This window comes from Podarcis cretensis, assembly GCF_951804945.1.
Source record: "Podarcis cretensis genome assembly, chromosome: 13".
Lineage (NCBI taxonomy): Eukaryota > Metazoa > Chordata > Lepidosauria > Squamata > Lacertidae > Podarcis > Podarcis cretensis.
This window is the reverse complement of record NC_137182.1, coordinates 4,680,830-4,693,797: the sequence shown is the minus strand read 5'-3', so window position 1 is coordinate 4,693,797 and position 12,968 is coordinate 4,680,830. Positions and strand designations below refer to the sequence as shown.

Sequence of the window (12,968 nt, the reverse complement as noted above, 5' to 3'; positions counted from 1 at the left end):
TAGTTCAAAAACAGCTGGAGGCACAAGGTTGGGAAACACTGGCCTAGATCCTTAACTGTTGTTTTTTAATACAAGCCAACAGTTGTAACAATATGTTATAGTTAAGTAAAAATGTATCCGTTTTAGACTCCTAAGGAGTACAGTAACAGTTTTCAGGATGTTGCCCTGTTCACCTTACATCCTTATTTCAGACATTGTGATACGTATCAAAATATCACAATGTTTAGCTGGTGATATATCATGATGTAGGAAGCCAGACATCGCTCAGCCCTAGTGAAGTGAGAGCAATTTTCAAATGAAAAGTGCTGAACCTTTCCTCTGGCCCACCGGTCCTTGTAACTTTTCTCTTACCTGGGCTTACTTCTAGCCTTGAAGCCCATGAGATGGGAATGGGTGGACAGAGCTTCCTCAGCACTGCTTCGCCACTTGAAATTCTAGTACCATCACCCATGCCTTACAGCTGTTCAGCAGCCTACTTTTGAAGGCTTACCTTTTTTATTTTCTGTCATCACATCTTATTCTGCTGACCAACTTTGGTTTGCCCTGATGTACATAATACAGTCGATTGTAAAAAGGTTTCTGACCCCATTTTGGATATGTTGTAATTTCTAATTTTGTGTCTAGTAGCCCTTTTCCATTCTTTGCTCGTTAAGCTTTCCTGACAGAAGGTTGGGTTACTATTTAGGGCTAATTGAGAGAACTGTGCTGGAAATGTATGTAAATGGCATTTAAGAGAGGCTTAGGAGTAACGATTTCATGGTATGAGAGTTTCTGCAACACCACTGTATTGGAGATTATTGATTTAAAGATGTTCACCTTAGATAGCCCCAGATCCCTTGTGTATGTACATAGTCATGTCAGGTTATATGTCTTTCAATGTTCATATAGTACTTAAAAGCATAACTTTTGTAATACAGGGAGGTCAGCACCAAGTCCCATGCCCACCAGACTCTTTCTCCACAGAGCTGCTAGCAGGTAGTACCTGACTGCCCAAATGATTGAAGGAGCCCAGGGTTATGTTTTCAGTACTGATCTTCTTTATTCAACCAAATTTGTATATCACTTGATGTATTGAACTTCTAAGTGGTTTACTACAAATGAAATATTAAAATTACAAGCAATTCCATTCAGCTGGTGTTATTTAAGATCATGAGTCTAGGGACAGGTAGATAAACAATAGAACTACATAATCCAATGGTATACTTTAATACTGCTACACATGCCCATCTGTGGAAGTGAAAAAACATGATAATAGGGTTAGGGGAGATCTATTGGCAACACTGCTTAGCACTGTTACTCTTTATTGTTAAATTCCTTAATGTATTGTCTATCCTCATACTTCAAGGCTTCAAAGCGCATACATTTTGGTAATCTTTGAACGTCAGCCAGGCGCAAAAAATGACACCCAGACGTTTCGAGGTGCTCACAAATGGAGAATCTTTAGGCACAAAATGCACCTGGCGCCCTGCTGATTTCGAACCCTGATACCAAGGAGCCAAATGGGCTCCACAAAATGGGAGAGAGTGTTCAGGGGCGATCATGTCAACAGCCTGAGTCAGGTGTTCCAGGGATTGCCCAGGGCTTCAAAAGTAGCACCATATAATATCAGTTGGAAATTCCCTTGGAGCCGTCTGGAAACCAATTGAATCCATCCTAATAGGTCCCCCCACCTCTTCAGAGGGGGTATAGTTCCCAAGCCTGGACCTTGGGGCAAAGTTATTTCAAGGGATGACCTGAGTCTGTCTGTCCATCTTAGGAGATGCTTTTTTTTTTTGCATGCCACTACTTTCTGAGGTGCAGTTGATGGTTTTTCTGTAGTGGGTTCAGAGGGCTTTTTCTGTGGTGGTACCCACGATGTGGAATCCTCTGCCATGTGAAGTCAGATTATATACTTTTCCAGCAAGCCTTGGGTTTTCTTGCTACTTAGATCTCTCTCTTCGATTATAGCTTCTCTAGCATTTTATTGCTGCTCTTGTGTATTTTTTTATATTGCAAGTGTTGCTTCACATTATAGCTGATCATGAAATGTTTATACTACTAGCTGCTTCGGGTATTTGAACTGGAGAGAGAAAGTCACTTTAAAGAAAATAAACTAGTTTGTGTGGGATTTTATGTGCTCCTTGTTAAGCGTGTAGCAGAATTACCATTTTTCTGCAGAAAAGAGCTAATGCAAGAGAAAGTGTTGTAATCCTGTTTAGTCAAGGCTAAACCACAAACGAAGTTCTAGCTAGGATATGCTAATGAAAACTACTGAAATATATTTAGCAATTTGGCCTGCTTAATGAAAGGAAACCTAACAATGTGTATTGCCTTGACTATCAAAAGAAATGCATTTTTTAGGTAAAGAGAAATGTCATTGGTTATTGCGGAACAAAAGTTTAAGTTGTTCCAGTATTCAGGACATAGAAACATTTGTGATACTGCAGAATTGTTCTGTATGCCCACGGCATTAACCTTTGATTATCAGATGAATTTGATGTCTCGTTTAACCTTAATTAAGCACACTTCCCCATTCTGTATTTCAGCAGTATGTCTTTTTAGTTTTTCTAATAAATCTTGTTCAGACTGCAAGCTGCAGTTAATACCTTGCACCATAAATTAGTTATCTGTCCTCTACAGTACTGTACTTAAATTTTCCTTTCACTTAAATTGCTAGTAGGCTTAGAGTAAATTCAGCAGTAAAAGGGATATCGAGATTAAAATGTGAAAAAGAAGCTATGGGTGGATTATAATATGCAGCATCAATTGATATTTGGAGGAAACCATGGAAGGGTGGAAGGGAGGTCAGTGATTATAATGTATTGTTATTATTGATGTCTGAAGAACTGTATTGTTGAAAAAAATACAAATAACTTACTGGGGGTTTTTTAATCGTCTCAGTAGTTTTGCTAAATTTCTGCAATTCTCATCCAGTGCCAGGCGTGGGTGGGTAGGTTTAATGTAGGAAATTCCAAAACTTTTCATTTCATTCTTAACCAAAATGTTTTAATACATTGTTTTGGCATTTGCTTTATTGGAAATGATACCTTCTTGACCTTAAAAAAAGCTTCTCCTCCTGTGCTTCCATTTCCTTTTTCTTTCATTAGGTAGATCCAGCAAAATATTTAAACTAATCCTATGCTTTTGGGAAGGGACGCGGGTGGCACTGTCGCATAACCACAGAGCCTAGGGCTTGCCAATCAGAAGGTCGGCAGTTCGAATCCCCGCAATGGGGTGAGCTCCCTTTGCTTGGTCCCAGCTCCTGCCAACCTAGCAGTTTGACAGCACATCAAAGTCCAAGTAGATAAATAGGTACCGCTCCAGTGGGAAGGTAAACGGTGTTTCAGTGCGCTGCTCTGGTTCACCAGAAGCGGCTTAGCCATGCTGGTCACATGACCCGGAAGCTGTACGCCAGCTTCCTCGGCCAATAAAGCGAGATGAGCGCCGCAACCCCAGAGTCATCCGCAACAGAACCTAATGGTCAGGGGTACCTTTACCTTTATGCTTTGGGGCATGTTTTAATTTTATTGAATTAGCATAATACCTATTTTGACCATATCTGTGTATCTCCTATTTCCACCCTTATATTTTCCATGGTTTACTACAGTTCCCCCTTTTTTTTGTAACTTATGTATTTATGTTCTTTATTAATATATTTATTCATGAAAATTTTATCCCACCCTTCCTCCCAAATGAGCCCTGGGTAGCAAACTTCAAAATGCTAAAGGCCCCAATATTTTAGTTACATTAAACCAGAAAAGAGTAACAAACATCTCCAGACATATATGTGGAGAAATTTCGCTTAACTTTAAGATTTATTTCTAAAGTAAAGCCTGGTAAGTCTTTTAAAATACATAAATGAATTGCCAGACTTAGCAATTTGCCCTTGCATATTTGCTCCTTTTCCTGGATATTAGGATGGACTTTTGTTGTGCCATCAACACTGTGGAAACTTGGATTGTGTTTCATATTTCTTGAGCTCACTGCACACGTTGAAGCAGCAGTGTGGATGTTTTGCAGCAAAGAACCGTACACACGTGGACCTCTACCTGGGCTGGAATCCCTACAATATCATGTAGATGTTCATGCTGAATATGTGAGAGTCACCTACATGGACCCGCCCTGTTCTTTTAATGCATGGAGCTCCCTTCATTATAATACAAGGAGGAGGATTTGACCAAGCAAGAATGAGATGGATAAATGTCAGATTATTTATTAAAACGTGTGTACTTTTGTAGGTGTCCTGGTTTTTTAATCCAGCAAGAAGTGAAATAACAAGCCTCGATGGTGGGAATATAGATGATACTTTAAGTAAGTATGCAAACCTTTGCCCTGTTTTTTTTTACAAATACATTTGCTTTTCTCAAGCAATATATTGTTGAATTCATTTTTGGTATATGTCCTGCCAGCATTTAGAGTCATAAGTAGTCTGGGGAGAACACTGAATTGCTTTAAGTATGTCTTTATGTTCAGTTTTAGTTTGTTCTGTGCATGTGTACTTTTGTTGGTTAGTACAGTATAGGACGGGACGCAGGTGGCACTGTGGGTTAAAGCCTCAGCGCCTAGGGCTTGCCGATCGAAAGGTCGGCGGTTCGAATCCCTGCGGCGGGGTGCGCTCCCGCTGCTCGGTCCCAGCGCCTGCCAACCTAGCAGTTCGAAAGCACCTCCGGGTGCAAGTAGATAAATAGGGACCGCTTACCAGCGGGAAGGTAAACGGCGTTTCCGTGTGCGACTCTGGCTCGCCAGAGCAGCGATGTCACGCTGGCCACGTGACCCGGAAGTGTCTCCGGACAGCGCTGGCCCCCGGCCTCTTAAGTGAGATGGGCGCACAACCCCAGAGTCTGTCAAGACTGGCCCGTACGGGCAGGGGTACCTTTACCTTTACCTTTACCTTACAGTATAGGACAGGATGACGCCCAAAGAGAGCTAATTTAATAATCCTAAATTGAGCACAACAGTGGCAGATAAAAATTGCTTTAAAACTGCTTTTATCTTTGGAACTCAATAACACTGCTAGAAAAGCCTGGAGAAGCTTCCATAACGCAAATCTAAAAGTAAAATCAAAGTTACACTGCAGTCCTAGGTACATACAGTATATTCAGAAGTAAGCACTGAGTTTAGTGGCGTTCACTTTCTCATCAGTATCCATAATTGCAACCCTTACTTCCCAATTATAAGTTTGGTTTTGTATGTGAAAAGTGTGACTGTGTAATGCTAATTTTACCAGGACAGGTTCAAGGTTCTTACATTAATTTACAAGGCCACTGACAACTGCTGCCCAAATGTACGTACCTTTTCAGCATAGAGCAACACATTCCAGAAGAAAGAGAGAATAAATGGGGAGGAAAGTTAGCCTAGTAATTCAGGTTTTGTAACTAAAGGTAGCTCAAACTTTGAATTCGTATTTGCTCAAATTCTCCCTGTTGCAATTCTGGGAGCTGTAATGTCAAGATTGATTTTTTTTGTGTGTGTGCCTAGTTAGGCCTTGGTTTTCTGCTGTCGCAACATTTAACAATAAAATGTCATTCTTTCCTTTAGACAATGCAGATGTTGCTTTAGTGAACTTTTATGCTGATTGGTAAGTATTTCTTCCATTGGACAATTATACCAACACAGTACTTTCAAACCTCTGCAATTGTAAGACTCAAAACAGAAAATAGACAATGTTAAATTTATTATATTTAATTAGCAAAACATACAAGCGTGCGTGGCGCTGTGGGTTAAACCACAGAGCCTAGGACTTGCCGATCAGAAGGTTGGCAGTTCGAATTCCCGTGACGAGGTGAGCTCCCGTTGCTCAGTCCCTGCTCCTGCCAACCTAGCAGTTCGAAAGCACGTCAAAGTGCAAGTAGATAAATAGGTACCGCTCCGGCGAGAAGGTAAACGGCATTTCCGTGCGCTGCTCTGGTTTGCCAGAAGCGGCTTAGTCGTGCTAGCCACATGACCCGGAAGCTGTACGCCGGCTCCCTTGGCCAGTAAAGCGAGATGAGCGCCGCAACCCCAGAGTCGGTCACGACTGGTCCTAATGGTCAGGGTTCCCTTTACCTTTAATGTAGCCTATCAGCATGGCCAGGTGGTACTTCACAGGATTAGACCCTTAGAACTAGAAACTGCCTTGGGCTCCCCCGCTTGCTCCCCTCCGTGTGGGTGGGAATGAAAATCCACAGTAGAATTACCGCTTCAAATGGTGCTATATATGGACCTTTTTTTTGTATTCTCCCTTTCAACAGGTGTCGTTTTAGTCAAATGCTGCATCCTATTTTTGAGGAAGCTTCTAATGTCATTAAAGAGGATTTCCCAGATAAGAATCAAGTTGTGTTTGCCAGAGTAGATTGCGATCAGCACTGTGAGTAATCCTTTTTCATTCAGCTGTTACCATTTTAAATGTCTTGTTGTGCAAATTCAAGTCTTGAAACCTCTTTAGAGCAAGTACAAGCTTTTGCAGTGGTTTAAAAAGGATATCTAGTAAAACGAATTATAAATATACTTCAAAAGAGAGGAATTTCTACAAACTTTGTATGTAAAGGCTGCCCATAACCTGCATTATTCAACACAGTTTCCCCAGGCTTGAAATTGCATTCTCTTGCAAATATGTTTTTAAGAAAATATAATAAAATAAAATGCAGGGGTTTGTGGTATTGGGAAAAGTAGGTCTGTGTATACCTTCCCTAATCTAAAATTGGAAAGAAATATACAGAAATCTCTTTTACTTGTGAGGTGCTTTTTCAGCACGAAGGGGTCTGGTTCTCTTTTACATAGAAAAGCAGCCCTAACCCAGTGTTTGATACACAGTCATGATTCACGTTTAAAAGACAATGGCTTGGATCCTAAGATAAATGGATTCTATTCAAGGAGGTTCATTGAAGCAAAATGTCCCATTTCATTCTACGCCCAGCATCTTCCTCCTAGGGAGACATTTTTGGGCATCACAGATTACTGCAGCAGGAAGAAGGGGGCCGGGAACATACAGTGGTGCCCCGCAAGACGAATGCCTCGCAAGACAGAAAACCCGCTAGACGAAAGGGTTTTCCGTTTTGGAGGCGCTTCGCAAAACGAATTTCCTATGGGCTTGCTTCGCAAGACGAAAATGTCTTGCGAGTTCCTGCGGTTTTTTTTCCCCTTCCCCCCCCCCTTTTTCTAAGCCGCTAAGCCGCTTATCTGCTTATCCGCTAAGCCGATAAGCTGCTAAAAGCCGCTAATAGCGCTAATCCGCTAAGCCGTCAGTGGGCTTGCTTCGCAAGACGAAAAAACCGCTAGACGAAGAGACTCGCGGAACGGATTAATTTCGTCTTGCGAGGCACCACTGTAACATGAATTTAAGGTATCTTGCAATCCAAGCGTTCAAGTGTTGGTTTGAACATGTTTGGTTTCTATTTGGCTTCTCTTTAAATCAGGATATATTTTTTAAAACCCTTAACTTAGATTTTTTTAAAAAAACCCATCTATCCTCCAGTACACATGAGTGTTACTCTCTGTGCATCATAATGGGTACAGTTCGTTATGCCTGATTACGCCAGTAATGGGTATGGTTGACCCAGCCACAGAACAGCAAATTGAGCCATATAATGAGCTGCCATTTAAACTGTCTCATGTCACCTTCTGTGTTTACTGTATAGCATCACATACTATAAAGATTCTGAATTAAGTATTCTTTTCCCTTAATAGTAGACATGAGCTTTTTAATAATAAAACTCAACACCTTTGGTTTCTGAGTGTATAGTATACATTGGCTTTTAGTGGTGTTAATTGGGCAGAGGCATCATTTGCAATGCAAATAGCATTCCCCTTGTGAAACTGCAGTCTCTGTAGGAAGCAGAAGTAGCTGCTTTCACATTCTTAACTGCATTCACAGTGGTCAGGCTCTCAAATCTATCTTCTGTTTGTGCACTGGTGCTTCAGCCTACTGTGGGCCCTAGCAGCTCCATCCTTCCGGTCTTTGAGGCCCAGCAAATTAAAAAGAATTATTGATGTCCTGCACAATGTTTGATACCTAATGACAAAATGTCATTTTACTTGCCCTCACAACCAATATAAAGATGTTTTGTTGGGAGGGTGTGTAGATTCAATTCTTAAAATTCTGAAGGCGTTAGTGCTTTTCTGTTTTACTATGCTTCTTAAAAGAACAAAAAAGCGGGTAGTGTAGAAGAATGGGTGCTGAGACTGTGGTTGATTGGAAGGGTCCAGATTTAATTTTAATTTTTGATTAACATGATCGTGGAGTTCTGTTGTAATTCTGTGGGAAAGGGTTGGAAAAGAAAAGAATGCCCTATTATTATTATTATTGTTGTTGTTGTTGTTGTTGTTGTTGTTATGGCATGCTGCAGATATAATGAAAGGAGTCTCTTAACAGTGATTTAACAATCAAGAGCAGCCTACCAAATAAAGTGTTTCCTTTCCTGAATTAATATGATCTGGTTGCTGGTAGCAGAAAGTTGCAGGTGTCTGCTTGAAACTGTCAGAGCTGTCTTTCCCATTGGTCTTAGTGGTTCGTTGCGCCAGGGTGCCGGCCTCTCAGGGGCACCCTAGGGAGCGGGGGAGCTGCATGGCTTTGCCGGCAGCCTCCCTTTTCCCTGCATGCCCACCAGCTGCACCCCGCCAACTATATGGCTGGTGGGAGTGCAGCTTTCTTCCCAAGCCTCCGCAGGAGGAGAGCGATCCCCGCAGAGGCTTAGGAGGAAAGCTGCGCGCAGCTTCCCTCCCAAGCCTCTGCATCTGCTAAAGACGGCCCTGCTCCCGGTCGTTGTCCTCCTCCTGCTTCCTGGCAAAAGGCGGTGTGCAGCCTTCTCGGGCGCCCCAGCGCCAGAGAGCATGTCCACCAGCATGTTTTCCTACTTGATCGCTGCCACCACACCGGGGATCGGGGCGGTGGGGGAGGCAGAGGACATTTTCCACCGCCCCCTCTCTTGTTTTGGAGTTGGGGGGGGGCACCACAGCGCCGGATATGCAAGCTCATGCACACATGTAGTGGGGTTTGCTAAATGTACACCTGTAGATCCTCCTCCCCCCATTATATGTTTCAAATTATTCAGTGTACCAGCTATACCAGTTTCAGGTAGGAATCTTTTGGAAGTCAGCAACAAGTACTTTGATGAACAACACATGTTGTTGATGAATAAAAATCATAACATTGTTTGCACTTTTATGTTTTCAATTTTAGAAGTATATTGTAGTAGCTATAATTGTGTTGACTCCACTTGTATCACATGTCAAGGTTTAATGAAATTATTTAAGATGTTCACTGTTTGACTTGTGAATTAGTTCAAACAGCATTTCATGTCTTTGCATTTTTTATACTTTTCTGAAAGATAATTTCCAAAGGCACTGCTGATGGTATGCTAACCCTACTGTCTCTAGATGGTGGCTTTGGTAGTCTATATACAGTTTAGGAAAATGATTCAGATGTTTGTCCATAACTTCATACACCATAAATGTCCCTCATCAAATTGCGTGCTGGCTTTGTTGCAGCAATCCTAGTTTGCATTAATCTGTTGTTTTCTGATAATATTCAAACTGAGGAGCTCTGCTTTAATGTTGGTTAGCAGACCAGGATAACATTGAACCAGAGTTGCTTGACTTAGCTATAAGAGGAAATGTTGGCTTAATGAAGCAGGATGAAGCACAGAGTGGGAGTAGGAGAGGAAGCTGCAAGGGGGAAAAACATGAATGAGGTTTAAGAAGCTGTTATTTACTATCTGAACATGGCTATTCTGAAGCCCCCTGAAGCGGGTAGGTGGGTAGGAGGCTGCAGACCAGGCGAATGTATTCAGAACTGCCTACTGTTCTTGCCATGGGACATTTGGATCCATCCTCCATTGATCTTACAAGCTTACTTTACAAACTATCCGTTGGTATGGTGCTGTACGTCAGCTGCAATTTTTGTTTCAGATAGTTTTAACCTTTCTTGTCACAAGCTATTTTAATTGGCTGTTCATATCCCAGCAGAATATGATGGTTTAAATTATTTCTAAAATCTGGAATAACTTGTTCTGCCTTCTACAGGGGAGCAGAATTGGTTGTTTTGCTCCTGAGTTTTACTCAGGTTATAAGCCTTGGCAGTGTTCAGGTCCGTGTTCACTACAATGCTCTCTTGCTACCTTTGCAAGGGCAGATGGCCCAAAGGAAGCACAGGGAACCAGCATTGACTGCATCCATGCAGAGGTAGCGGATAATGTCTCATATGTCCAAGGGATGCAGGTAGAGAAAGAGTGGGGAACCTTTTCCAGCTAGAAGTCTGGATCCTAAGCTACTCCAGCCCTCATAGGCCATTTTGACAGATAAGCAAGGCTGGCTACCTCTCAGTCACCTGGTGCCAAAATGATCCTGATGTCATATAAGCAAAAAGTAATCCCCCTCATTGTGGGCATGGCCCAAGCTACCGTATTTTTCGCCTCATAGGATGCACCGTCCCATAAGGCGCACCTAGTTTTTTTGGGGGGAAATAAAGGGAAAAAAATTATTCCCCCCCCCCCCAGGCGCAGGGCTGGGGCGGGGGAGGCCCGCCCGAGCTTCCCCCGACCCCAGCCCCCAAACAGGCAGCTCTCTGCAAGCTGTGGGAGCCCAGCGCTGGCTCCTGCTGCTTGCGGAGAGGTCCACGAAGCCTGGACGCGCTGAGCTCAGCGCGCGCAGCCTTCAGCACGCAGGCAACTCTCCGCAAGTGGCGGGAGTGCTCCCGCTGCTTGCAGAGAGGTCCGCGAAGCCTGGAGAGCCAGAGGGGTCGGTGTGCACCGACCCCTCTCGCTCTCCAGGCTTCACCGAAAGCCTGCATTCGCCCCATAGGACGCACACACATTTCCCCTTCATTTTTGGAGGGGGAAAAGTGCATCCTATAGGGCGAAAAATACGGTATATATGCAGAGGAAGATCCTTTGTGTTGTTGAATTCAACTTGCAAAGAATATTTGCACTAAGTGTAAGCCCCACTTTGGATTGAAATGGGCTGCACTGTAGAAGTCCCTAGTGGGCTACCTGTCATCAGGTTGCTAAGAAACAAATGGGAGCACATTTTAAGGCTTCCAGTTGTTTGGCATCAAGGTGTAGGACAGGTGGTGTAGTTTGAGGGAAATGGCCTGATAGAAGAAGGGCCAGTGCATCTTGAGCAGTGACCACCATATACCAGCTGTTTGCCAATTGTTGTGCTGTTTTCCCAATGAGTTTATCGGCAACTTCTCTGACATGGAACATGGTGTGACAATTCTTTTTAGGTACTCCCCAGCACGTCCACAAACGTTTGCTTTTCTGGTTTAAGAGGATGGGGTGTTGACTTAAAGAATCACACATTCCCTCTTTTGTCCACCCACAATCTAACTGGTTACGACTTTGCCTGTGGATATTGAACAGGAGCACCTCTTGGAAATGGGCCCATCTGAGTAGGTGGTTCAGATAATGTAGACATCCACAGATCTTCCATCAACACATAACTGACCATGACTTGGACAGGTTTTGGGTTTTTTTGCTGTATAGTGTAGGTGTCAGTCAGTCACCCCCCATTGCTATAGAGGTACCTCATGTATTTAGAATCATGCAAGATGGATTGGGTCAGGGTTTCACACACACACACACACACACACACACACCACACTAAAAAGGCAGCTGTTGGCAGTAGAAAGAGTTCTCCATACCAACATCGACAGCCCCTTTGCAGGGCACCCTTTTGTCAGACACTTATTCAAAGGAGCCGCCATTGTGTCTGAACCAATGAAGCATAGGTTCCCCCAATGAGATTTACTTTTGGTACTTGGAGGCCCCTCTTGGATCCATCTTTATAATGGAAGTAACCTACAAGTGTCAGATTCCATCTTTTGAGGGAAATAGCTATCACTGCAACACTAGACAGTAATACACATCTGGAGTATGTACAGGGCAGCCATTTGGGTGAACCTTACCTTATGTTAGAAATAGGTTAACTCCTTTTGTAAATGTCTAACATCTCTAGTCCCCTCTGACTTGAATAACACTTGAATAACAATTTTCAATTCTCTTTCTTATTTTGAGTTTAACTGTCTGATTCATATTTCTCTGGGATTTTTACTGCCATAATCACATGAAGTATTAAAAAACACACCTACATATACAAAATTACCTTAAGAGAAGGTTTAAAGAAAATTAAAGGTAACTGAAATTAGGTATGTCAGCCTCTTAAAATGTAGGTGATTAATGGCTAATTTAGCTAATTGGTTAAATTAGGTTAAGTGCTAAATTACTGCAGTCAAAACCCAATTAATAGTATGAGGTTCTTGAACAAGGGCAAGTTTGTGTTAAAAGTGTTTTAAAAGGTGCTCGTTTGCTAAGAAGCAAATTCTGATCAGATTTCTTAATGTGTGTACTGTACTTATTACCTCAACTACACAGTGGTCTGACTGGACATCTGATGTGCATATTGGGAAAACATAACCTTCCTACACTTGAATTACTGGTCTAGCATTGGGGTTAAACCCTTCCCATGTTTCTGACAGTGACTACATGTCAAAACAAGGCATTTTGTTAAGGATTACTATTTATAGTACAATATTAAGGGTTATTTATAGTACAAGGTCCCAACTACACACATTGGTATTTGGGGTCTGAAATACCCCATTAGTTAAAAGCAACCATACATAGAAAAAGTTGGGATTCTGACTGACCCATATTCTGGAAGCTTGTGGTTTTAAAAGAATAAACTTTGATTACTTCTATCATGATATAAAAAAGAAGGGGATAGCAGCATTATTGGTTAAAGAATACTAACTCTATACATTTAAATTTGCATATTTTCAAATGTCTTTTAATTACTTTTTCAGCGGACATAGCTCAAAGGTACAGGATAAGCAAATATCCAACTCTAAAATTGTTCCGGAATGGAATGATGATGAAGAGAGAATATCGGGGTCAGAGATCGGTGACAGCCATAGCAGATTATATCCGACAACAGAAAAGTAATCCTATTCGAGAAATACTCAGCTTGGAAGAAATTAAGTCTCTAGATGTGAGTGTCCCCTGCTCTGTCTGTCTGTC

The 12,968-nt window shown here is 42.2% G+C and overlaps 1 protein-coding gene across 1 annotated transcript in view; it reads left to right on the top strand.

The window, feature by feature from the left end:
* The window catches only part of ERP44 (endoplasmic reticulum protein 44), a 33,631-nt gene that overhangs the window by 7,607 nt on the left and 13,056 nt on the right, over positions 1–12,968 (top strand). Inside the window, exons 2-5 of the mRNA XM_079949883.1 lie at positions 4,218–4,290; positions 5,518–5,557; positions 6,210–6,325; positions 12,755–12,939. Of these exons, the coding sequence (XP_079806009.1) occupies positions 4,218–4,290; positions 5,518–5,557; positions 6,210–6,325; positions 12,755–12,939 (414 nt within the window). The remainder of the gene's footprint in view (positions 1–4,217; positions 4,291–5,517; positions 5,558–6,209; positions 6,326–12,754; positions 12,940–12,968) is intronic.